At 40.1% G+C, this 25,811-nt stretch overlaps 2 protein-coding genes and 1 long non-coding RNA gene across 3 annotated transcripts; 2 read left to right on the top strand and 1 right to left on the bottom strand.

Moving 5' to 3' along the window:
* Window positions 1–377: 377 nt before the first annotated feature.
* LOC146582793 (uncharacterized) lies at window positions 378–3,349 on the top strand. Its single transcript, XM_085291348.1, has 10 exons — window positions 378–392; window positions 717–909; window positions 990–1,102; window positions 1,655–1,964; window positions 2,202–2,281; window positions 2,410–2,465; window positions 2,577–2,604; window positions 2,692–2,711; window positions 3,059–3,141; window positions 3,238–3,349. The coding sequence occupies exons 2-9, from the start codon at window positions 717–719 to the stop codon at window positions 3,081–3,083; spliced, it is 825 nt and encodes a 274-aa protein (XP_085147474.1). The 5' UTR covers window positions 378–392; the 3' UTR covers window positions 3,084–3,141; window positions 3,238–3,349.
* LOC146582792 (G2/M phase-specific E3 ubiquitin-protein ligase-like) lies at window positions 3,302–6,885 on the top strand. The gene is made up of 5 exons (XM_085291474.1): window positions 3,302–3,548; window positions 3,693–3,880; window positions 4,218–4,390; window positions 5,609–5,823; window positions 6,331–6,885. The coding sequence occupies exons 1-5, from the start codon at window positions 3,434–3,436 to the stop codon at window positions 6,564–6,566; spliced, it is 927 nt and encodes a 308-aa protein (XP_085147600.1). The 5' UTR covers window positions 3,302–3,433; the 3' UTR covers window positions 6,567–6,885.
* A 2,288-nt stretch (window positions 6,886–9,173) lies between these two features.
* Window positions 9,174–10,099, bottom strand: LOC146582791 (uncharacterized). Its single transcript, XR_014893073.1, has 3 exons — window positions 10,053–10,099; window positions 9,698–9,801; window positions 9,174–9,306 (listed from the first exon to the last, which is right to left on the bottom strand). It is a non-coding gene; the product is annotated as an uncharacterized LOC146582791 (long non-coding RNA).
* Window positions 10,100–25,811: the final 15,712 nt, after the last annotated feature.

Here is a 25,811-nt window from a genome sequence, read left to right as displayed (position 1 = left end):
ACACATGCAAAAGACAAAACACATGCAAAATCCAAAACACATGCAACATACAAAACACATGCAAAATACAAAACACATGCAAAATACAAAACACATGCAAAATCCAAAGCACATGCAAAATACAAAACACATGCAAAAGACAAAACACATACAAAATACAAAACACATGCAAAATACAAAACACATGCAAAAGACAAAACACATGCAAAAGACAAAACACATGCAAAATACAAAACACATGCAAAATCCAAAGCACAACGGAAGTGCTCCAGGACGCTAGGGGCAGTGTTGAGCTAGATTTGCAAAATAAACGGCAATTTTGTTGAAAACACAGGGAGATGGATACCAGCGGAAAACACCATCAAGGATAGCCACCACGCCTCATAATAAAGGTAATGTGCAAACTGTTGTTAGTTTGATTGTTTGTTTTTATTAATATGAACGCTTGGTTTATGCTTTGCTCATAGACAACTGGTTTTAAAAAATGGATAAAAGTAGGAAAACGTAATGTTTTAGCGATTTCTGTCCTTTGCTAAACATCCAAAGTAGCATGCTGTGCACTTTATATACATATATATATATAATGAAAGTTAAGATAAAATATGTAATCTCCTGTGCATTCAGGAGTCTTAATGTAAGATGTGAAATACTTGTATTTTCTGTGGGTTGTAGTGAATCTTAATTTTGTAAAACATTTGATGGGGTCATTTTTACAGATGTACTGTCCCTTCTGTGGACACCTCTTGGCAGACAGTCCTGCCTTTTGTAGTCTATGTGGTAAAAACATCAAGTTTTTAAAGGACATCACCAGCACTGTGTCGAGAAATCCTGCCCTTAGTGAAGAGGCAGCAGCTCTTCCATCTACCAGTTCCAGCATCCTGACTGGCACAACTATACAGTCTACACAGGGTAAAAAACATATTTGTATTAAATAAATCTTGTTAACTGTCCCTTCCCTAAAATTATAACTTTTTTTTTTCTGTTTATAGCTGGGAAATCATTAGTGGAGTCATTCATAAAATTTCGGGATGTGAAAGAAAGGGAAAGAAAGGCATTTTTTTCAAAGAAACACCAGGAACAGAAGGAACAGAAACCAGTGAAGGTATGTCATAAACTTGAACGTGGAAGTTGACCACTTTTGTTGCTAATACAAAATCCAAATTACCTTTAGCACTGCCAAGGCATCACTGTAAACTTCCATATGCATATGAAAGGAACTGTATATATTGCAAGGGTGGCTAACTATGTCCTCTACAGCTATGGACCCCCCCGTACTATCTCTGTTTAATTTACTTTCAGGCTGATTGCTGTTCATTTCCTGTATATGGTGTGATCAGCTAATCACAACCTTGGACATTAGTGTTGCTCGGGGAACGTCGAAGAAACTAGAAACGATCTAGTTGCCGCTCTTGGGGGTTGTAGTTCACCACTGATACAGGGCTTACAATTTTTAACCTGATCTGAATTTCTTAATTGTCAGCCTTTGGTCAACAGTCCAACAATAATATATGCCCCCTGTTAAAACTATATTTAGTCGCTAATGTTGTCTTTTGAGTCATAGCACAGCTGGAGCACAACTACAGATCAGAAATAAAATGGAAGACCATGTAGGAACAAAGATGTAAAAACATGTTATTGTTAATCTCATTTCTAGATACAGATTGGCATCATGAGAAGGACCAGTGATGGTATAAGACCTGTTCGAGGAAAGTCACTTCCGGTTGATGTTCATTCTCACTGGTCAACTGAGCAAATCTTGTCTGCCAGCGTGAAAAAACATAAGGACTTTAACCAGGCCATGGCCGATGGACCCTATGTACTGCTATACCCTGATGCAAGGGAAGTTAGCACAATTCCTGGAACCAACACCCCTTTCACCATCCAAAAATACAAGGATGCCATAGGGAAGGCCTATCAAAGAGTAACTCTCTACATTTGTAACCATGATGACTTCTTTAATACTGGTAAGTGATTTTGATAAAGCAGTGACAATCATAAAGTTTAGATATTAAAAATAATTCAAGATTTTTCCAAAAAATGTTAATCAGAGAGTGACATGATTTTGCCACAGATTTTAAATATATTTAATTTGTGCTGCATAGCCAAAGTGTTGTATATGTTTGCTAATTGTTAGATATACCTTTCAATACATACATATATTTAAATTAGACTGTATTTTTTGAATCATTGAATATTTGCAGATTGCAACACAGAGTGTGAATCTGAAGAGGACAATGAAGTTCAAGTAAAAGTAGTAGAAAGCCCACTGTCGGACACTGTGGTTAGTCTTTTTTTTTTTTTAACGGTGTTTTGTGTGTGTGTGTGTGTGTGTGTTTGTATACACCAATATAATCAAGAAAAGTTTAAAGTTTTAAAAAGTGCTGTTAATCTTATTTTACTACTTATCAGGTATGGGATTTTCCAGATAATCACAGCACGCCGGAAAGAGCACCTTCAAGAAATAGGTAAGTTTTGTATTGTGGAGAATACAGTGCGGCGACCGTGAATAGGGTGGAGCCAAAATACATTCTTGTGTATTATATTGTAAATTCTGAAATTATTTAAATTCTTTACAGGGGGTCAAACTTGCAAACTTCTTCTGAAGTAAGACTCTGAAAAATGTCATTAATAATTATCATACAGGCTACAAACATAAATTATATTAACTGTTCATATATTTTTGATATTTAGACTCAAGGTCCCTGCTACAGGTATGTTTTGGACACAGAAATTTGTGTATTGACACACTAGACCAGTGGTTCTTAACCTTGTTGGAGGTACCGAACCCCACCAGTTTCATATGCGCATTCACTGAACCCCTCTTTAGTGAAAAAAAAATAAATTCAAATTCAAGACATAGATATGTTTTTATTGGTGCACAAAATGAGCCGTGCATGTCATGGTGGAGGCTCTGCCGAACCCCTGAGACCGACTCACCGAACCCCTAGGGTTCGATCGAACCCAGGTTAAGAACCACTGCACTAGACCAATAAAATATTAGTTAACTTTAGATTTTAAGAAATGTTCTACTTTGCCCATTAAATGTTTTTCATTGCAGCACAGTGTTTATGCACCGATTGTAATTGATAGTGACTCAGACAAAGAAGTTCTCATCGAAAAGGATGAGAGTGAAACACAAAGGTAAGTATACATTTAAATGTGAGAATGTAAATATGATAAAAGTGAGTAATAACATCCTCATTTTATGTGATATTTAATAATTTTTTTATGTTCTAGTACAAATGGCCTGTCTGCTGCAGAAGTACTCGAAGAGCTGGCGTCTAAGACAATAAAAACATCTGTCAGCAGATTTAATATAAACAGAGCAAATGTTTGGGATGGAGCAGCTCGGGGCTTTAGACGTTTGTCTTACAACCCAACTGATGATATACTTGTGAAGTTCAGCGATGATGCAGGACAGCGTGAAGATGGAATGGATAATGGTGGTCCTAAACGTGAATTTTTGACATTATTAATGAAATGCCTTAGATCGCGACGAATCTTTGATGGACCTGAGGACAGCAAATTTCTTACATTTGACAGCGCTGGTGAGAAATTTATACCATCTGACTATAAAATTAAATTAATACATTCTGAAGTTAAGCTTGGATGATTAATTTTTTATTAAAATAAAAAGGCATATAATTTAAAGCATTATTTTAGCATAACTAACTAAATAAATCCATTACCAGCTGCAAGAGAGGATGAATATTTCCTTACTGGCAGAATGATTGCCACATCATTGGTACATGGTAGTCCAGGGCCTGCCTTCCTCTCCAAGACACTCTACCAGCATCTGATTGGGACAACAAAGTCTGATGTGGTGGAGGTCACGATTGAAGATGTAACTGATGAAGCTACAAAAGCTTTTCTGTTGGAAGTATGTTGATTTAAATATTCGATTGTAAAACTACAATTTCCTTTGTTATCACAAAGCTTGATGTGTTAATTGCACATTGGACTGTAACGCTGTGCTCCATAGTAGTTGTAATTTTAATCAACATGCTAAGTGTACCAATGTTTGTTAATTATGAACAAAGATAAATGTTTGACTTTAAGTAGAGGAGTAGAAAACAATACCAGAATAACATGCTTTAAAATATAGACCAAACATTGAAGTGCACTAGTAATTATATTTAAAATGATTTTGATGTGAACGTCATGGACAACAACCTTGTGATACTGCAATTTTCTTTTTTTTATTATGTAAACACTAGATATCCAATGCTGCAACGCTGAAGGAACTCCATGGGTGCATTGAAATGCATTGCAACTTATTGCAGACAGCTGGCTGCTATGTATTTCCGGACTCTTTAGATGGTAAAGGCAACATCATTAAGGACTACCTTAAGTGGTACATCATATACCGCAACCACTTCTCAATCCAAAGGTAACATATTTGTAAGTATTTGGACTGATACTAAATAATGGGGCAATGTAGCTACAGTATTTTAATAATAGTTTTTTAACAAAATTGTTTTTTAAACCATAAGCAACACTATAATGAATTGATAACAAACCACAGCTACAGAAGCCGCCTATTCTTTTGACCAAATTTTTTTTCGAATAATATGTATGTTTCTGCTTAATTTTACAGTTTTGCATCTTCCCTTTTTACTTATAGTTTCCATGGTTAATTATACTTTGAGCCTAATGTTTGCAAAAAGTTTTTGAGTTATCATGCATGTGCTTTACTCAGTATGGAAAAAATCATGTGAAGCTGCGAGGACAGAGATCAAATTTCAAACTTTTAAACACTTATTCTATTAGAATTCTTGTTACTTATCAGTCCCCGCATAAAACTGGATAAAGCTGCAAACACAAGTTCAGCCAGTGACCATGTTTAGGCAGGTACTTTAAAAAAATGCAGTGCAAATTTGATTTTTGCAGGTGGTTTGATCTTTTACATTATTGATTTTATTGAGAATAAACCGTACTGTAACGTTCACAAGAACCAGACGGTTGGGGTCTCAGTTTGTCCGTTTATTCGGCACATAAGCCAGCGGGTTGTTAACTCAGGGGGAAGCGCTCTCGAACTACACCTCTCTTCAGCCTGGCACACACACACAGAACAACCAGGTCACCCCACCCCTTCCTGTACACCACCCTCACTACTTCCTGCAGCCCAACCAAACATGAATCTTAAAGGAACAACAACAGTGTGCAGAGAAAACCAACATGTCACTGTCCAGTAACACTTAACCATCGTTACAGTACTGTACTGACTGAAAATGCATTTGCAACATTGTGGCTGAAGTAACTTAAGCTCCAGTTTCCAACATTCACTTGCTGATGAATAGAAATGCAGATGGTAAAATATAAATTCGGAAGGTGGCATGGTGGAGCAATGGATAAAACATCAGACTGGGATTCAGAAGGTAGCACGTTCGATGAGAGCCCACACACCAGGTGTGTCCTTGAGTAAGACAGCCAGCACTAACTCACTGCTAACCCCAAGGGTGATGGGTTAAATGCTGAGATCTAATTTCCCCCTAGGATCAATAAAGTCTGTAAAATTCATTGTGCTTTCGGAATAATTAAAATAAAACATTCAAAAAGTGTTTTTCATTTTTTTATTGTAGTGCTGATGACAATTTTCCCCTTATAGATTTAAGGATGGCCTCGCAACACTTGGTGTAATCCATGCCCTGCAGCAGCATCCTTTGTTGTTCCAACCCTTCATGTGCTCAAGACCAGAGCCGCTGACATCTGATTTTTTAGAGGACATGTTTGCTGTGGTCCTGAGCGAACCTGGCAGTTCAAGACGGCAGGAAGAAACCAGGGTGCTTGGATTCTGGCGAGACTATCTGATAGACGCTGAAGGTTTGTTTAATACAAAACTTGTACTGCAAACAAATTTCTACGATCAGTGAAAACCAATAAAGCAGCTCTTTCATGAATATTACTTTTATGATATATATTTTTTAAGTTTAAACTGTCAGGTGATATTTCTGCTATAGAACAGAAGCACTTTTTTTGTCTTTTAGCAGTTGAATCTCATCCCTTGGGGGATGAATGTGCTGCCAGCAGTGGCTATTGGGGAGCTACCTAGCATGAACAAAACAATAATAACAGAGTCAAATTATCACCTTTACAGTTTCTGTTTAAAATGGAAAAATTGTACCGCAATAGTAAGTCACCACAGAGCTGCTGTTTTATATATTTTTTTATATTGAACTGGTATGGGTGTTTGTGCTATTAATCTTGGAAAAACAGTAAAAACATAACACTTTGGAACATTTGAGGATCCAAGTTTCTGATATTCTGCTTTGTATTTGGAATTATTATAAAATAAAGAATTATCTTTAGCTACATTCTATTTAATTATAGATACCAAAACAGCAGTCTCCCTACAAGACATCCTGATGTTTGCCACGGGCCTAAACAGCATTCCACCAGCTGGAATGGAACCAAGACCAAGATTGCTGTTTGGTGATGCATCACGTTTCCCAATTGGGAAAACATGTGCAAACACCATTGTGATACCAATGGCTCAGTCATATAAGCAGTTCCAGGATGATATGGACTTTGGAATATTAAACTCTCCTGGTTTTGGTCTGTATTGATCGACTTACAGTTTGATCCTCACACTGTAATATAGTCCTCATTTCAACTGTGTTTTTGTTCTTATACAAAAAGGTTTGTTTAAAGAAATTGGCTAGATATCTGTTGGGCCAAGGCCTTTGTTTTAGTTACAATGCTAAAGTAAATGTCTGTGATTTGAAAGGATTACTTTTTAGTACCCTTAGCTTTAGAATTCCCTTTACTACTATCCAGCATTTAGAAAAGATATATTCATAGATATTGTACATTTTGCACAATTTCTATTTCAGTGCAAAGTGTAATTTGCCTTGTTAACGTTAACAATAAATCTTATTACTTAAATTAGAGTGTTTTTACTCCTTTATTTTATATCAACCTGTATTAATAAAGCTAATAATACCAACACGTGTCTTGCATTTAAGGTGGAGGTTAAGAGAGTCTTCACAATATCATCTGTTAGGATAAATAATTTATTTGATCTCATCGTCACAACTGATATTCTTATTTGGAAAAACACAAAGGCTATTTTTTTAAGTGACTATAAACTGATGAACTATAATTGTGATCTACTTGAAGCAAAAAACATTTTTTTTTGCCTTAACAAAAGTGCAGGTGGTGCATTATTATAACCACAAAGTGGAATCCACAGTTCTGGGATGTGTGGGAACCTTGGCATTACAACCCAGCAAGTCCTTTTAGTCTGATGTAGTTCTCCACACAAGATTCCAATGTCTGTGATGAACTGAAGCCACTGTTTAGTCCTTCAAAATATTCCTGTAGGTGAGGGTCTCCACAGAAATCGGGAGTTGAACTCATCCTGAACTGGCTCAGCTCTTGATGTCCAACTGCAAGGCCACAGTCGCGTCCACCAAACCTAAAAGTTTGTACAAGGAAAATTTTTACTATTAAAATACTAAGAAAACGCTACAACATCCTTGTCTCTGTAGGGGGGGGGGGGGGGGGGGGGGGGAATTATGCTTAAAGTGAACATATGCTTTTACTTAAGACCACTGGCTGTATTATGGCATTGAATAGACTAGAAGGTGGTCAGAGTTCCTGTAACTACCTGTCTTGAACAATTGACTTGCTGAAAACATTGGCAGATTTTTGTCATGTATTTAAGGAGATAATATAAAACGGCTTTTCATAAATTTTAGCACTGGAATCAACATGTGAAAAAAGTAGACCTATTTAGTCCAAATTTTGGGTGGTACAAACACTGTGGTGTCTGTTTTTTATGACCATACAGTAAAAGAAGACTATATGATCAAGTGCATAGATCAGTGCGCCCCAGGGTGACTGTGGCTACAATGTAGCTTGCCATCACCAGTGTGTGAATGTGTGTGTGAATGGGTGGATGACTGTTTGTGTAAAGCGCTTTGGGGTCCTTAGGGACTAGTAAAGCGCTATACAAATACAGGACATTTACCATTTAGAGATTAAAAGGTGCTAAAAAAAATGTCATTTTTGTGATTTCTACTTAAATTACAGACTTTTGATTTTTCACATTTTAAATTGACAAGAGTGATACAAACCTATGAGGCAGGTAATACATCACATCCGGTTTACCAGATGGACAGCGTGACTGGCTAACTGGACGGATCAGGTGCGTGTTCCACTTTCTTTTGCATTCATCCAGATCCCTCTGAAGCACAGCCATGAAAATGAAGCGCACCAAGCACATGTGTTCATGACTACCATTAAAGAGGTGCATTTCCTTCATGTCACTCAAAAGGTCCATCCAGAACTGTGTTCTAGAAGAGACAAAAACATACCATCAGTTCAAAATCACTATCCTTCAAAGCCTCACTATTTCTTACGTTTATGAAACTGTTTCTTGAGTTGATGTAAAGTGCGTGCATTTTGGATTTCTATTCATCTCACTTTCTTTATTGACAGTTTAAATTTTCTATCTTATACTTGGCTACACATTGAAGCTATAAAGGAAAGGTGGTGTAATACAAATCAAGGCTTCTGCATCACAGACTATATATTACAGCCACACTTTTATTTGCTTAATATAGTTGTTTCTTGAAAAATTTTAAAACCTACCGCTGTTTTCTGAAGTACGACCACCAGCTTTCAATTCTTTGTTATTGAAGATCCATACATATGACTGGCAGCTCCTGCAAAAAAATCCTGATGAGATGACCGTAAGGCACAATGCATTGCTGCCATCGTCCCATTTTCAGTGCCGCAGTCTGTGCGAAGTCGCACTGGTATGACTCCAAACTCTGAAGCACACTGAACGTAGTGTTGAGCTATGACTTCTGGGTTGCTGTTAGTTGCTCCGCAAACCAACCATAATATCTTCCGCGAATAGCCATCAATACAACCACTGATAGTCAAACCATATGGCTTTAATTTGTCATATCCATCAACATGCCAAGTGTGGTTTGGTCCAGGTGAATCGTAAACTCTTCGTAAAAACTTTTTCTTTGAGCGCTTTTGGACTCCAGATGGGTCGAGCTCTGCCATCATCACCATTACATCATGCCTTTTCACAGAAAGATGGTGTTTCTGACGCAGTGTCTGCCACATTGAACGGTATCCATAATGTTGACCAGGTCCCTTCAGCTCTTCTATTATTGCAGCACAACTGCTGTAAAAGTGATAAACTTCTTAATCTACTTTTAAGTGTGGTCAGACTGATCTTCTGTTTATGTTTTGAGGCCAAAATGTCCAATGTTTCATTATAGGAGTAACCGTCTCTGAAATATTTCTGAATGAGGTCTTCAATGGAAATGTTTTCTTGAATTGATCCTTATAAACAGAAAAAAAATAAGATGGGAAATGGTAAAATAGATCATCAGACAAGAAATGTGCAGTTTTAAATAACAATGACATTTAAAAACCAATGTATTGTCTCATTATTAAACGAAATTAATATGTTGCTTCTTTGGGCCTCAGTAAATTCAAGACAAATAAAGTCTACAACTATAACCCTAACCTGGACGACTAAGAATCTTCACAGATATATACCTTACTGGTTTAAATGATTGCAAAATAATGTGTATGCAATTTATATAACATAAAAATAATATAGTAAATAAGGACTGCATTCAAATGTAAATAAACTGTAAACAGCCAAATGGCAGCTTTGTGAACTGGTTCAGACAACCTTTTTTATATATGTTATTTGTGAAATACTTACTGTTGTTGACAAACGCCAAAAACTCAATATGTTTGCCACATGAACCGCAGAACTTGACAACTTCTCTCACGTTATGGCCACAATATGGACAAAACATTCTTACCCTGAAACAAACAGCATTTTTCTTTTAAAATGGAGTATTAAAACGGAAAAGGGCAGACCTAAGCTAAAGTGTATATACACAGACGCATTTCCAACACAACAGCTACGTTGCTAGCGTAAAACTGAACTTCCAAAACACAACTACCTAGATAACTTAAATTACACAATTGAGAGCATATGTGTATTAGTTGTTGATTTATACACAAACACTAATATATATTCAAATAATTAAAAAAAAAAAAGGTTCATTTACCTTTTACTGCCACACACCAAATCCGGTCATTAGAAACTTCATGGCTTATGTAGCCACTAGGTAACAAAAACTCAACACTGCCCCTAGCGTCCTGGAGCACTTCCGTTGTGCTTTGTCTTTTGCATGTGCTTTGGATTTTGTATGTGTTTTGTATTTTGCATGTGTTTTGTATTTTGCATATGTTTTGTATTTTGTATGTGTTTTGTCTTTTGCATGTGTTTTGTATTTTGCATGTGTTTTGTCTTTTGCATGTGTTTTGTATTTTGCATGTGTTTTGTCTTTTGCATGTGTTTTGTATTTTGCATGTGTTTTGTATTTTGTAAGTGTTTTGGATTTTGTAAGTGTTTTGTATTTTGCATGTGTTTTGTATTTTGTAAGTGTTTTGTATTTTGCATGTGCTATGGGTTTTGCATGTGTTTTGTATTTTGCATGTGCTTTGGATTTTGCATGTGTTTTGTATTTTGTACGTGCTTTGTCTCTAGGGGCCACCGTAGTGGGGTTCGGCGATCCAGTCCCAACGCAGGAACAGCAACAGTGGGTGGCGATGGCCGCAATTCACAACAGGGCAGGGATGCCCTTCTGCCTGCATCTGACGGTGAGACGAGGGAGGCCGTGTTCAGGTGTGGAGTCCTGGCAGGGTTTTTAGCGGGTTGCAAACACTATTTTTATTGTATATGGGGAATTTTAACTTGTATTTGTGATTCTGGCTGTGTTTTTTTTTTTTATGGAAATAAATGGTGTGTTTGAAGCCAGCTTAGTTTCTGTGCCCTGAGTGCTGATCCGCTCGCTCCCCTTTTCGCTTGCATGTATACAGACGTGGTGGTGAAGATTTAGGTTCACCAGTCTTAGCGGCTACATATAACTATATAACTATACACACTATATATCTATGCACTGAACATATATATTTTAACTTTCACGTAAAGTCTTAAGCACATGGTTTATTAAGGTGGTACAGTAACAGGGCAGTTGATATAAGGGGAGAGTTCTCCTGAATAACTCTCTCTCCAGCTCCAGTAACTAACCTCCCCCAATGCACACTCAACGCCTTTCACGCAGCACAACCAAAACAGTAACATTGTAACAGAGATCCTGAACACATCACAATAAAATATCATGTGATATAATCTGTCTCTCTCTCTCTCTCTCACACACACACACACACACACACACACACACTCACTCACTCACCATGAACCTACACTGAATGTTTTTATATATGAGAATCACCATGTTAAGTATGTAACCAATGTTGTTATAAGGTATATTATAAGATTGTGCCACTTGCTGTGTAAGATTTAATAATTACGGTAAGATTAATGTGTGATGACCGATTGTAAAATGGTAAATGGCCTGTATAGCACTTTACTAGTCCCTAAGGACCCCAAAGCGCTCTACACATTCAGTCATCCACCCATTCACACACTGCTGATGGCAAGCTACATTGTAGCCACAGCTGCCCTGGGGCGCACTGACAGAGGCGAGGCTGCCGGACACTGGCGCCACTGGGCCCTCTGACCACCACCAGTAGACTGTCTGAGCCGGGGCTCGAACCGGCAACCTTCCGATTACAAGACGAACGCCCAACTCTTGAGCCACGATTGCCCAACAATTGTGATGAGTCAAAGCCAAAGGGTTTGACTTGTCGCTGGCCTCTGGCCAGGACCTTGGCTGCTACCTGACCCTGCAGCTGTGTTTGGCTGGAGGACGGGTGGGAAAGTTACCTAGCAGCAGGGGGCGGGGATACTGGTCCCTGTACACCTCAGCTGGACCAGCTGACAGGTTTACTGTACAACAAAAAGTAAACTGTATCACAATCTATGATATCAATTTCCTATGTATATGCAATTGATATATTTACATAACAATAACTGTTACAATTGGAACTGTACCACGCTGGTGATGCTCACCATTATTTTTCTTATGTGAGAAATGAAAAGTATCCTGATGAAATTCAAGCTTCTGTAATTGCTGTATATAAAAACAACCCCTCAAATTTACATTTTCTTCCTGTATTCCGTGGGTCTCCAACTCCAGGCCTCGAGGGCTGGTGTCCTGCAGGCTTTAGATCGCACCCTGGGTCTACACACCTGAATCAAATTAGTTCATTACAGGCCTCTGGAGAACTGCAAGACATGTTGAGGAGGTAATTTAGCCATTTAAATCAGCTGTGTTGGATCAAGGACACATCTAAAAACTGTAGGACACCGGCCCTCGAGGCCTGGAGTTGGAGACCGCTGCTCTAAAGTCTAGATGGGTAACAGAGTATTAATTGATGTGCTTGTGTGGTGGAGTTTACCACCCTAAGGCTCACAGACATCTGTGCTCATATTTTTGATTAAAACAATACATCATCTGGTGTATTTTGACACCATACTGAAAAGGACTACCAACAGAAGGAGTTTACCCACTGTTAGGTATTTTGATACCATAGTAGCATTTACAGGATATTGTTTTATACAGGAAAACTGTTACTCAATAAGGCCCAACTACTAGTTGTTTTTCTCTTTCTCTGTGACCCAAGAATTAATGTGTAGGACTCACAAGCTGGTACCCCAAGGTCGAAAACACCACAGAGATGAGACCACTTCCTTACTCCCATCCTCCCTTTTTCTTTATCTCCTGGAAAAGGCTCGTTAAAGGCTAGGTGGTTTGTTTCAGAATTCACTAATGAAAGAACTCTGTATTTTATGTCTAGGAGTGTATTTTGCTGGGATGATCATAAATTATAGCTGAACTGATAAACTACACAAGGGATACTTTGCTCAGAAGGCAGGAAGACGTTTCCTTATTTAGTCTGTACCGGTTTGAACTGGGAAAGCTGACACACGAACCTTTTTTTTCATCTATATAAACTGCTGTGTATCAAATAAACCTTTGAGTCGATTTGGGAAGACAACCTGAAGCAGTCTGTGTTTCCTTGTTCTCCCAAGCTGCTCCCGACGTCGTAACTAACCCAGCTGAATGGCATACCTGAGTGTTACTTTAAATAATTAGGAATCTTAGAAGGAAAGGACAGAACTCTGCTTATCGCTCACGCCACGGAGGAAACCCGGGAAGGCAATTTCCTTCAATTTTGGTGTCAGAAGTGGGATCCTGACAGAAGGTAAATATGTGTCTTTCATATTTATATAAAGACCTATTATACCTCTCTCAGTGATCGACCATAAAAAAACGGGATATGCTGACGAAGTTTCACTTAGTGATCCAGAGAGATACACTGACTGACTTCCTCAGTCCCCGAGTAAAGAAACGGGATATGCTGACGAAGTTTCACTTAGTGATCCAGAGAGATACACTGACTGACTTCCTCAGTCCCCGAATAAAGTAAATTAACCCTTGTGTGGTGTTGGTGGACACAGGAAGTTGCCTGTTGTCTTGAATATTTTAATTTTGTTTAAAAAATAATAATAATAATAATAATTAATTGTTTAATTAAACGTACGTTAAAAAGTGAGAAGTTGCTCACTCAGAAAAAGTGACACAGAAAGTTGCCTGTTGTCTTAAATACTTCTCGTTAAGTGAGAAGTTGCTCATCAAAGAGTGACACAGGGAGTTGCCTGTTATCTTGAAACGTACGTTAAAAAGTGAGAAGTTGCTCACTCACAGAAAGCTAGTAAATAATTAAATTTAATTTTGTTAAAAAAAAAAAAAAAACGAAAGAAAACTGAAAACGGGTCTCACAGACCCGATTACCATACAAGGGTTAAAAGCAGTAAATTAAAAGCAGAAAGACACAGGAAGTTGCCTGTTGTTTTACGAGAAGTTGCTCGTTAAGCGAGAAGTTGCTCGCTAAGTGAGAGTTGCTCACACAAACAAAAAATTGCTAGCAATAAATTTAAAGTGACCTCAGCTGTGCCGCAGCGAAAATACTAACCTAAATCCTCCTAGCGTGTAAACCCCTCTGGAAATCACTGAACATGGGTCAGAATTATTCAAAGACCACAGACAGGTCCGATAAAAAATCTAAAGTACCTGTAAAACCAAAAATTAATAAAATACAAAATAAAGTCTCAAATAACGGCTCAGTATAACTCCCATTTCCGGTTACGTGTAACCTACGTCCGCGAATCGGTGAAGACGTCCATGATCACGTATCCAGAACATGCGGGAGTGCTTATGTGACTGACTTTGTTTACAACTTAAGAAGTTCAATGCATTCTAATTTCTTTTCGGAGCCTTATCCCGAACGATTATCGCCAGAAAACAGGTCAGTAGAAATGTTGAATATCATTTGTGATAAGAAAAGTAGTCTGCTTAAAAAGTCCTGTAGAAAATATATGATAGAATGCCGCGACGTGATGCATCAAATGTTACCGCTATGGACAAAAGGAGGGTAAATAATGACAAAGTCGCCGATTTCTTTAAGAATCTAAAGAAATTCCTGCTAACAATGTCCAGAGACAAAATTGACTTAAATGCAGTAACTATGTGTAAACAGAAGCCTGATGAATCCATCCTAGTATTCATAAAACGCTTTATGCACTGTTGGACAAGCTAGAGGTGCAAATTTAGCTCAGTTTTCCAGCAGCCGCAGACACCCAAAGCAAAAATGAATTTGTGTATTTAATTTAACATAAAGGGTGAAATGTTTGCTGACACTGATAACAGCTTATGTTTTCTCTGCCCTATGTACCGACATGATGGAGAAGGAACATCCTCTGTGTCAGCTGGACCCTCAGCAGAGAATGAACTCAACATCCTTTTTGTCCGGTACTCTATGTCACACACTGTGCCAAAAAAAACGTGTACAGACGCCACTAACAGGTAATCCCATGACTGGGAGCCACACTTTTGTTTCTCTCACACTGTTCAACAACATGATAACTGCTCACACAAGTGAAGGTCAAACAGTGATTTTGTCACATAACTCAGACATAGTTTATGACATAACTACACCATGTCGTCACATAGATCTAACCTACCCTATCGACTGTACTATTTCTGCACTTACGTTGCCAGCTGAATACCAGAATATGACATTGTGGTCTAAAAGTGAGAATGATATAGGATTTATTGACTGTACACTTTATCACGTACACCTATTAAAAAACAAAAAGCGAGTATATGTCAGGCAATGTCCCCTTTCCACGGAAAAAGCCGCAGCTCTAGATGTCATGATAGGAGATTTATTGACTACAGGAGCAATAAAGCCCACACTCCTGTCAATCCTGTGCCAAAGCCTAACAAACCTGGCGTATGGCGTTTCATACAAGACTTAAGGCAAATTAATGCAGTCAACATTCCTCTGCCACCTCTCGTTTCAGATGTTCACAGCATATTGACATGCATTGCATACACACTTTACCGTGGTGGATTTATGCTCCGCTCCTTTTTCTCAGTACCTGTGACACACAGCCGTTATTTGCATTCACACATAGAAATAAGCAGTACACTTGGACTCGTTTGCCCCAAGGCATGATAGACAGCTCTGCTGCTTTCTCAATGGTGCTCCACTCCTCCAGGGCTCCACCCTGATCCACATGTGGATGACCTCCTCCTCTGTGCTGAAAGTGAAAAAACTGTGTCAAACTGCTACACACATGCTTCTCCAGCACCTCCAAAAGACTGGCCACAAAGCATCTGCAAAGGAAATGCAGTACTGTCAGACTTCTGTTCAATATTTGGGATTCACACTGTCTCACGGAAAACGTTCCATGACTGCAGACAGGGTCAAAGCTGTGACCTCCGTCCCTCGTCCCACTACACAGAAGGACATGTCGTCCTTCTTAGGCATGGTGAACTATTGCAGACAGTGGATACCAGACTGTTCTTTTCATGACCACATTCTGCGTGAATGCTGCAAAAAAGACAAGCCTCCTCGAATACTGTGATCCACAGAAATGACTGTCTCTTTCAATGCATTACAGGGAGTGCTGACCTCCGCCACTCAAAGGTGCTGCCTGAATTGTTCAGGAATGCCGGCCTGCCTGAGGGCAGTAGTAGCTTGCTCTATCATGATAAGGGACTGCGAGAAGCTCACACTCTAACATGACACTATTCTATACACCAATCACCAGGTCACGACCATTCTAGCAAACATAACTAAACAGCATATGCAAATCTCACTATAAAAGCGAGCAGCACACCTGATTCGCCAGCACATTTATTGATCCTATGCTGTGTTCTTCTGACCGACAGGATGGCTCAGACAGGCTTGACGATCATGACTGCATGACACGTATACGGGAATCCACAGCACCACGTCCAGATTTAGAGCAAACACCTATCTCAGACTCAGCCACGGTTTATGTGGACGGGTCCTGTTCAAGGCCGAATGACAACTCATTTCTTTGTGGCTATTCAGTGGTAACAGTGCCTGACATCATACTAGAGGCTCACTCATTACCATTTCACTCAGCACAAAAAGCAGAGCTCATGGCTTTAATACGCGCCTGTGAGCTACATTTGGATAAGCATGTGACGATTTACACAGACAGTCGCTATGCATTTGGCGTTGTGCATGACTTTGGCACATTGTGGAGACAGAGAGGATTTAGATCTGCTGATGGAAAATAAATTGCTAAATTCTGATTTTGTTCAAAGACTTTTTCAGGCTATACAGCTGCCATCGGCCGTTGCAGTTGTAAAAACGAAAGGACACAGTACAGCTGACACAGACGAAGCAACAGGTAATGCCTTAGCAGACGTGACAGCCAAGGCTGCAGCTGCATCACAGCTCCCACCTCCGCAGGAAGTATTATCTGTGCCCCTACAGCTGCCACTTGTTAAACTCCCAGACTATTTAGACACAAATGTTGATTTAAAATTCATACAAGAGCAAGCCTCTGCATAGAATAATGACTGTACCTTAGATGACAGAGATGGCTTATACAAAATCTTAAGGGTTTGATTGCCCTCCCATCTTCCCTACTGCCAGTCCTTGTCCGACATTTTCACTGTGTGAGTCATGTCGGACAAAGAGGGGTAATAGGGGCAATAAAATTAAGATTTGTAATTGAGAAAACATCACATGCAGTAAAAGCATATTAGCAACCTGTCTAACATGTGCGCGAACTAATGTAGGTAGCTCAAAAGCAAAACATCAGCATTTACCACAACCAGATTTTCCATTTCATACATTACAAATTGATTTTACACATATGCCAGCACAAGGAAGCATCAAGTACTTACTGGTAATAGTGGATCAATTTAGTAAATGAGTAGAAGCTTATCCAACCTCAAAAGAAACTGCAGAAGTAGTCTGTCAAAAGTTGAGCAATGAAATAATACCCAGATTCGGAATACCTCACCAGATTAACAGTGATAGAGGACCTTCATTCACATGAGAAGTAATTAAAAAATGTGCTAAAACTTTAATGACCTGGGTCAAATTACTTACTCAAGTCCTGTGTGAGATTAGAATGACTCAATCTGAAGTAACCAAATTATTTCCATTTGAAATAAGACTATTTCCAAGACCATGGTCAGCTTCCAGAGGGGCACCGCTAGTAGAAGGTGATGTATATTGCATTGTCCACTGATGTTCACAACCTGGTAGAAAAACTGAATAATAACTATCAGAAAGTTTGTCTCTCTCAGCTTTTCCCCTCCACAGTTCCACCAGTGGAGACAAGGAGACGCATGTTGGAGAAGCCACTAAAACCAAGGACACTCTGGGAGGCCGCGTTTTCCAGCCCCCAGGCTTTACTGGCAGTGACGAAGAACCAGCATCCTCACAGACGGACAACCTCAGTGGATTCATGCCAGCAGGGTTAAGACCAGCCCAATCGGACCATCTCAGGCGTCGGATCAAGCAGACGACATCTCCGGCGAGCCAGCGCCCGGAACTAGAGCAAATAAACACACACGGGTAGATGACATCTCAGGCGAGCCAGCGCCCGGATCCAGTGCACACACGCAATCACTGATTAACACACAACGTCTGAAAGAACAACAACAAGGTACTCAAACATCCAGCAGGAACAGAAAGCCAAAAGTACCACATGATGTCTAACCTGATAAAGCCAGACTCATTCCATCCTGATAATGGAGAAAATGAAATGCCCATTGTCATCATACGACGCTTATTCAATGTCTCTCGAACCTGGGACCAGGCCAGGAGACGACTGAAGAACTGTTTTTCTTATATACTTTCTTATATATTTAGGTTATTTATCATATCTATCGCATTAACCTTAGGATTTCTCTTTGCTATTTTGTATTGTAAACTGCAACCATGTTCACATTTCTGCAGGTCATATTTTGCTGACTATACCTCATGCTCCATTTTGCAAGACACCTACTTAATGCACTCCTCACGTTCCCTAAAATCAGTAAATAGCAACATAGACGCCACTAATAAACCATTTTATGCACCCTCTAGAACAGGAGCTAACGCCTGGTATGAAAATGCCAGAACAGCCGCTCGTGATTTAGGAAACAGTAACTGTTATGTCTGTTCAAAGGCTAATCCAGAACAGGTAATAGTAGGATACCCCATATCCGGTTTCCCCCTCACTGAGGGACTAGAGAAAATCAGCGGAGATAATGCTCTCCTTAAAGACGCTTTACAGTTGACTCTGAGCCCTCTCGACTGCCTACTTAGACACACACACACACCAACTAACCCTGAGACTCCATTAGGCGAATTATTGAAGTTATCTAATGACACCGCAGGGACCTGCGCCCCAATGAAACGCCCTAAGAATAGGTTAAAGCCCTCACTGCCCTTAGGACAGATCCCTCTCCATTTTAATACTAGTATGATATGTCTGCGCAGACTAAAGTTAACTGGCCCAGACACACACATAGATTATACAAAGGATAACTATACATTCTTCTCTGACTCCCCAGGTGCACGCTGTAATGAGACATGGCTAGCTGTCTCTATGGCTGAAGTTGTATCATATCTGGAGGAACACACACACAGTTCAAGTTCGAGCAGAGAATCGATCATTGTTCCCCCAGACGGTGTCTTAAATGATACTGACTGGGGGGAGTTAGTTAAATCACACATGGTCACGCGCCTGACCAGACCAATCCCACATGCTTATTGGTTGTGCAATAATACCCTTAGATTAGCTTTACCTGTTAATTGGACCGGTACCTGTGGTCTAGTAACCGTTGATGTATGCTGTACTTTCATTCCCAATAACACCGCTCCTAACGGTTCATTCACACAAGCTATGAATAAACTTGAAGCATTGCAGATAGAACTAATTGCCAATACAGGTCACGGTCAGTGGCTACATAAGTGGCTACAGGACACGTTTGGAAGATGGAAGGAACTAATTGTAGCCTTTGTAACCGTTGCAGCATGTTTTTGATGATTATTGTCTGTTGTGTGGTACCCTGTGTACGTTCAATGATAACCCGTATAGCTACTAGTACAGCTACTTCAATGTATTTGCAATTGGCACAAATTGACCCAGATTATGTGTCAGATGTTACCAATGATGTTCCTGATGTGTATATTGAACATTAGGTTGTGAACTATTACATTTTATGATTTGCTTTTTATATTATGTTATTACATTTGTGATTTTTCCTTTCTATTTGAGTTATTATTTTTAAAAAATAATAAAAGAGGGGAACTGTTAGGTATTTTGATACCATAGTAGCATTTACAGGATATTGTTTTATACAGGAAAACTGTTACTCAATAAGGCCCAACTACTAGTTGTTTTTCTCTTTCTCTGTGACCCAAGAATTAATGTGTAGGACTCACAAGCTGGTACCCCAAGGTCGAAAACACCACAGAGATGAGACCACTTCCTTACTCCCATCCTCCCTTTTTCTTTATCTCCTGGAAAAGGCTCGTTAAAGGCTAGGTGGTTTGTTTCAGAATTCACTAATGAAAGAACTCTGTATTTTATGTCTAGGAGTGTATTTTGCTGGGATGATCATAAATTATAGCTGAACTGATAAACTACACAAGGGATACTTTGCTCAGAAGGCAGGAAGACGTTTCCTTATTTAGTCTGTACCGGTTTGAACTGGGAAAGCTGACACACGAACCTTTTTTTTCATCTATATAAACTGCTGTGTATCAAATAAACCTTTGAGTCGATTTGGGAAGACAACCTGAAGCAGTCTGTGTTTCCTTGTTCTCCCAAGCTGCTCCCGACGTCGTAACTAACCCAGCTGAATGGCATACCTGAGTGTTACTTTAAATAATTAGGAATCTTAGAAGGAAAGGACAGAACTCTGCTTATCGCTCACGCCACGGAGGAAACCCGGGAAGGCAATTTCCTTCACCCACATCAGCAGAATGATCTGTTGATCTCTACTCTGGAAACTAACCAGCTCTGGACAAAGAGCTCTGTGGGGGGAGTAGCAGAGTGTTCAATTTTTCTGCTGTTTCTAATGTCTTTTCCTTTCCATAATGAGTGTTAGTAATAAATAAAGATTATTAGACACATTCATTCCTTGATTTTTTCCCCTGTTGGCAGGAAACAATTATTGTTCCATAGCATTAAAATCTGATCTTAAAATAGGACATCTACGGAAGATACTTGGTGACCACACATTAAGTATGTAAACTAAGCTTATATATTGGAATTCTGAGCTGTAATGGGCCGTCACCTTAGAAATAAACAGCAGCACTGACAGGGACGCAGCCAATTAAATTAAAATGTTTATTTTATGTGCTAAATCACCAGATTAACCAGTTTCTGCACTATTAATTGTGTGTTGCATTTCACAGGCACATTGTGTTTCTGAAGTAGGTGGCACTTTTGGGGATCAGTTTCTGTGGAAGAGTCATGATCCTGCAACTTATAAATTGCTTAAATTCTGTTAACAGCGCTCCTTTCATGTGAACATCCAGGGGAAACCCTGGAATAACTTTAAGTGTTGATAACCACTTTAAGTGGTCTGTGTGTCCCAATTGCCAATATTAGCAAGTGATAGTGGAATGATACCCTGGATAGTCAGAACCCCCTTTATTGTACGGGGCCCTGGATTAGCCCAAATCCTGCTTCACAGTACAGGGCCCTGTTTCAGGAAGCCGGTTTAGTGGAAAAACTGAGTAAGTATACCCTGAGTTAACGAAAACTCTGGGTTTTCGGTTTCACAAAGCGAGTTCAGCTGAAGCCTGAGTGAGTCACTATGACGACACACTCCGTGAAGCTAACCTGCCCCCTAGCAGGTTTACTACAACTAACCCTGACTGTCTCCGCCCCTTTGTCGGAAACCTGACAGTAGGAAGTGTCGGACATGGCGTGCCACTTCCTTGAAGAGCCAGTAGATCGTGAAGCCCAAATTCTCCGCAGAGCTCTCCGCCGGGAGAGAGTGATCAGAGCGCGTTTGGACATTTTATCATTTCCTGATGATTGTCTGTGCGAACGTTACCGTTTTTCAGCACAATCTATAATTTATTTGGATAACATCCTCAGGCCATATATTACGCATGTGACACATCGTGGACATCCTCTCAGTTCTGTACATATTATTTGTATTGCACTTCGGTTTTTTGCAAACGGGAGCTTTCTGTATAATATTGGTGACGCTGAGCACGTTTCCAAGGCTACCGTCTGTCGGGCAGTCAGGAATGTTACAGTTGCACTGAAACGTCTCCTGTACTCGTCTGTGGTGTTCCCCGGTCACAGACCCACAAGATTCATCAAAGAGGGATTCCACAAAATTGCAGGTATCAGGATGACCAAAACGTAATGTATGATGTGGTGATACTTGGACTACTACTTAAATTTTACATTTATTTTCAGGGTTCCCAGGCGTGATTGGCTGTACAGATGGCACTCACATTCCAATCATTGTTCCTTTAGTAAATGAAGGAGACTATGTGAACAGGAAGTCTTTCCACAGCATTAATGTACAGGTACATAGTTCCCTGTAGCATTTCAAACTAACAAATTATTTCATTATAGTAATGGATGCTAATTTGTGTTCTCTGCACTGTGAAGATCATATGTGATGCTGCCAACATTATCACAAATGTGGAAGCCAAGTGGCCAGGCTCTGTCCATGACTCACAAATATTCCGTGAATGTACACTGAGCACAAAATTTGGACATGGTGAGTTGAAAATACTTTAAAATATATAAAGACCAATTGCTTCAGGGACATTTGAACTGAAGTGTATCCTTCTGTCTTAGGAGAGTTCACTGGCTACTTGCTTGGTGATAGGGGGTATCCATGTTTACCCTATTTGCTTACTCCTTACTCTGACCCTGAACCGGGCCCACAGCAGCGATATAATCTGGCTAATTGCAGGACAAGAGCCAGAATTGAAATGACTATCGGAATGCTTAAGGCCCGGTTCCAGTGCCTGCAAAGACTCAGGGTCACCCCAGAAAGGGCATGTGACATTATTGTGGCATGTGTGATTCTTCACAACATTGCCACAATTAGAGGAGAACACTGTCCTTCTGAACCAAACATCAGCAGTGATCCAAACCATGAACATCCTGACCCTCCCACGGACATACAAGATGGAAGCGCAGTCAGAGACCATATGTCACAATCATTTCCTTTGACCCATCACCTCAACATGTTGAAAGAAGAATAAACAGATTTTTTGTTCAACTGGCTTTATTGGTCACCTGTGTTTCCTGTACACAAAGTATTAAAAGATGTACACCTCATAAAGTGTCTCTGTTGCTTCCTCCTCTGTAACAGCTGTCAATGTTTCTTCATTATTTTCCTGTAGTAAAGAAATAGACAACATTGCTGTTCTACTGTACACTCATATAATCTGTGGAGTATTACTCACAACTGCATGTTGGTCTGGCTCAACAGGAGGCTGCACCAGATGCAGTACACCATCACCATCAACTGATAGAATATGAGGTTTATACAGGTCACTTATAACTTACAAGGGACCAAATGGCAATTAACAAACATACCAATCACCTTACACTTCATTGTCATTATGCTCTCAAAGACAACCAAGACTGAGGGAAGGCAAAATCAGTAGGAAAATAACTTCACTACAAAATAATCCATTATGGTAAAGAGTTTATCAAATGAATGAGTAGCACTGCAAAGGTGACTGTGAAGAAAGGATGTATGCACATCATGTATTATTTTGAATTTACCCCCTATGTAGGCACTTGTGTCTTGCGGGGTTATTGACTCAGAGGATGTCCCCACAGAGATGCCTTCGGCCACAGGGCGCCCACTGTTTTGGCTGAGGGCCAACTGCTCAGCCTCTGTGAGTGGTGGTGGTGGAGGACCCCCACCTGTTTTTCGGGCCTCCGCTTTTTTTCTGTTGGCTATAACGGGCCACATTTGAGCATACAGAGTAAGCAAATATGTACTTGTAATGTGCTCAGATAATTTCAATACGTGCTTACAGACAGAAAATTAATGTAGCCTCTAACTGCAATTGATTTACATGGGACAAACAGACCAAGCACTATGGCTCATAATACAATTACACCTTACCTGTTTGGACTATATTTTTATATTTCATTTTTACTTGCTGCCAGGCACGTTTGGGGCCTGTTGGGTTGCACCTGCGCTCACATCACATCACAAAATAACATGTATAAAATAACAAATAAAATAACATATGATAAAATAACGTGTTAAATGGGTGGAAATCCCTAGATCAATGTTTAAATTAACACTCACGCATTGACTCTGTCGGCTATGTTTTGCCATGCATGCTCCCTTTCTTTTGCAGCTGTGGCTGTGTTACTTTTTTCCGCGGAATTTGCATGTTATCGGCATATGCTGCCATCAGAATTTCGGCCTCAAGCGCTGTAAAATACATTGACCGCGCCTTCTTTCCCTCCGTCTCCATGGTGACTCGCTTAATCTGTGCTCCGCTTATCAGGGCTTTATGTATCCTCGTCCGCGCGCTTCACTTGGGGTTAAAGCAACTCCGCGTTGACTGAACTAATTGTTATCAGCCTTTCTGAAACGGAATATTCCGAGTTGGACAGTTCGGGGTTACTCAACCGTGAGTGTCGTTTTTCACTCTGAGTTTTCCAAACCGGCTTCCTGAAACAGGGCCCGGGTCTCTGCTCTTAACTGGCTATAGGTTGAGCAGAAGTTACCATGGTCACTTAACCAGGTTGAAAAAAAAAATAAAATAAAGAAAGAACCTGCCATTAATCCATCTAAGCCTTTGAACTCAAACTATGTTTATAAAGTAATAAGATATTTATACATGTTTTACAAACCAATGATATGGCATAGTAATACAGTGGGGCAAAATAGTATTTAGTCAGCCACCGATTGTGCAAGTTCCCCCACTTAAAATGATGACAGAGGTCAGTAATTTGCACCAGAGGTACACTTCAACTGTGAGAGACAGAATGTGAAAAAAAAATCCATGAATTCACATGGTAGGATTTGTAAAGAATTTATTCGTAAATTAGGGTGGAAAATAAGTATTTGGTCACCTCAAACAAGGAAAATCTCTGGCTCTCACAGACCTGTAACGTCTTCTGTAAGAAGCTTTTCTGTCCCCCACTCGTTACCTGTATGAATGGCACCTGTTTGAACTCATCATCTGTATAAAAGACACCTGTCCACAGCCTCAAACAGTCAGACTCCAAACTCCGCCATGGCCAAGACCAAAGAGCTTTCGAAGGACACCAGGAAAAGTATTGTAGACCTGCACCAGACTGGGAAGAGTGAATCTACAATAGGCAAGCAGCTTGGTGTGAAAAAATCAACTGTGGGAGCAATCATCAGAAAATGGAAGACATACAAGACCACTGATAATCTCCCACGATCTGGGGCTCCACGCAAGATCTCATCCCGTGGGGTCAAAATGATCATGAGAACGGTGAGCAAAGATCCCAGAACCACACGGGGGGACCTGGTGAATGACCTGCAGAGAGCTGGGACCAAAGTAACAAAGGTCACCATCAGTAACACACTACAACGGCAGGGAATCAAATCCCGCAGTGCCAGACGTGTTCCGCTTCTGAAGCCAGTGCATGTCCAGGCCCGTCTGAAGTTTGCCAGAGAGCACATGGATGATACAGCAGAAGATTGGGAGAATGTCATGTGGTCAGATGAAACCAAAGTAGAACTTTTTGGTATAAACTCAACTCGTCGTGTTTGGAGGAAGAAGAATACTGAGTTGCATCCCAAGAACACCATACCTACTGTGAAGCATGGGGGTGGAAACATCATGCTATGGGGCTGTTTTTCTGCCAAGGGGACAGGACGACTGATCCGTGTTAAGGACAGAATGAATGGGGCCATGTATCGTGAGATTTTGAGCCAAAACCTCCTTCCATCAGTGAGAACTTTGAAGATGAAACGAGGCTGGGTCTTCCAACATGACAATGATCCAAAACACACCGCCCGGGCAACAAAGGAGTGGCTCCGTAAGAAGCATTTGAAAGTCCTGGAGTGGCCTAGCCAGTCTCCAGACCTCAACCCCATAGAAAATCTGTGGCGGGAGTTGAAAGTCCGTGTTGCTCGGCGACAGCCCCAAAACATCACTGCTCTCGAGAAGATCTGCATGGAGGAATGGGCCAAAATACCAGCTACTGTGTGTGCAAACCTGGTAAAGACCTATAGTAAACGTTTGACCTCTGTTATTGCCAACAAAGGTTATGTTACAAAGTATTGAGTTGTATTTTTGTTATTGACCAAATACTTATTTTCCACCCTGATTTACGAATAAATTCTTTACAAATCCTACCATGTGGATTCATGGATTTTTTTTTCACATTCTGTCTCTCACAGTTGAAGTGTACCTCTGGTGCAAATTACTGACCTCTGTCATCATTTTAGGTGGGGGAACTTGCACAATCGGTGGCTGACTAAATACTTTTTTGCCCCACTGTACATTTTAACCTCTTCTTTAGAATGCAGGACAAACTGACA

The sequence above is a fragment of the Mchenga conophoros genome, linkage group LG1, assembly GCF_057382185.1.
Source record: "Mchenga conophoros isolate Kocher_MC1m ecotype Shallow Benthic linkage group LG1, M_conophoros_male_GT1.1, whole genome shotgun sequence".
In the NCBI taxonomy this organism is placed as follows: domain Eukaryota; kingdom Metazoa; phylum Chordata; class Actinopteri; order Cichliformes; family Cichlidae; genus Mchenga; species Mchenga conophoros.
Note: the sequence above shows the minus strand (reverse complement) of the source record. Positions and strands in the feature narration are given on the sequence as shown.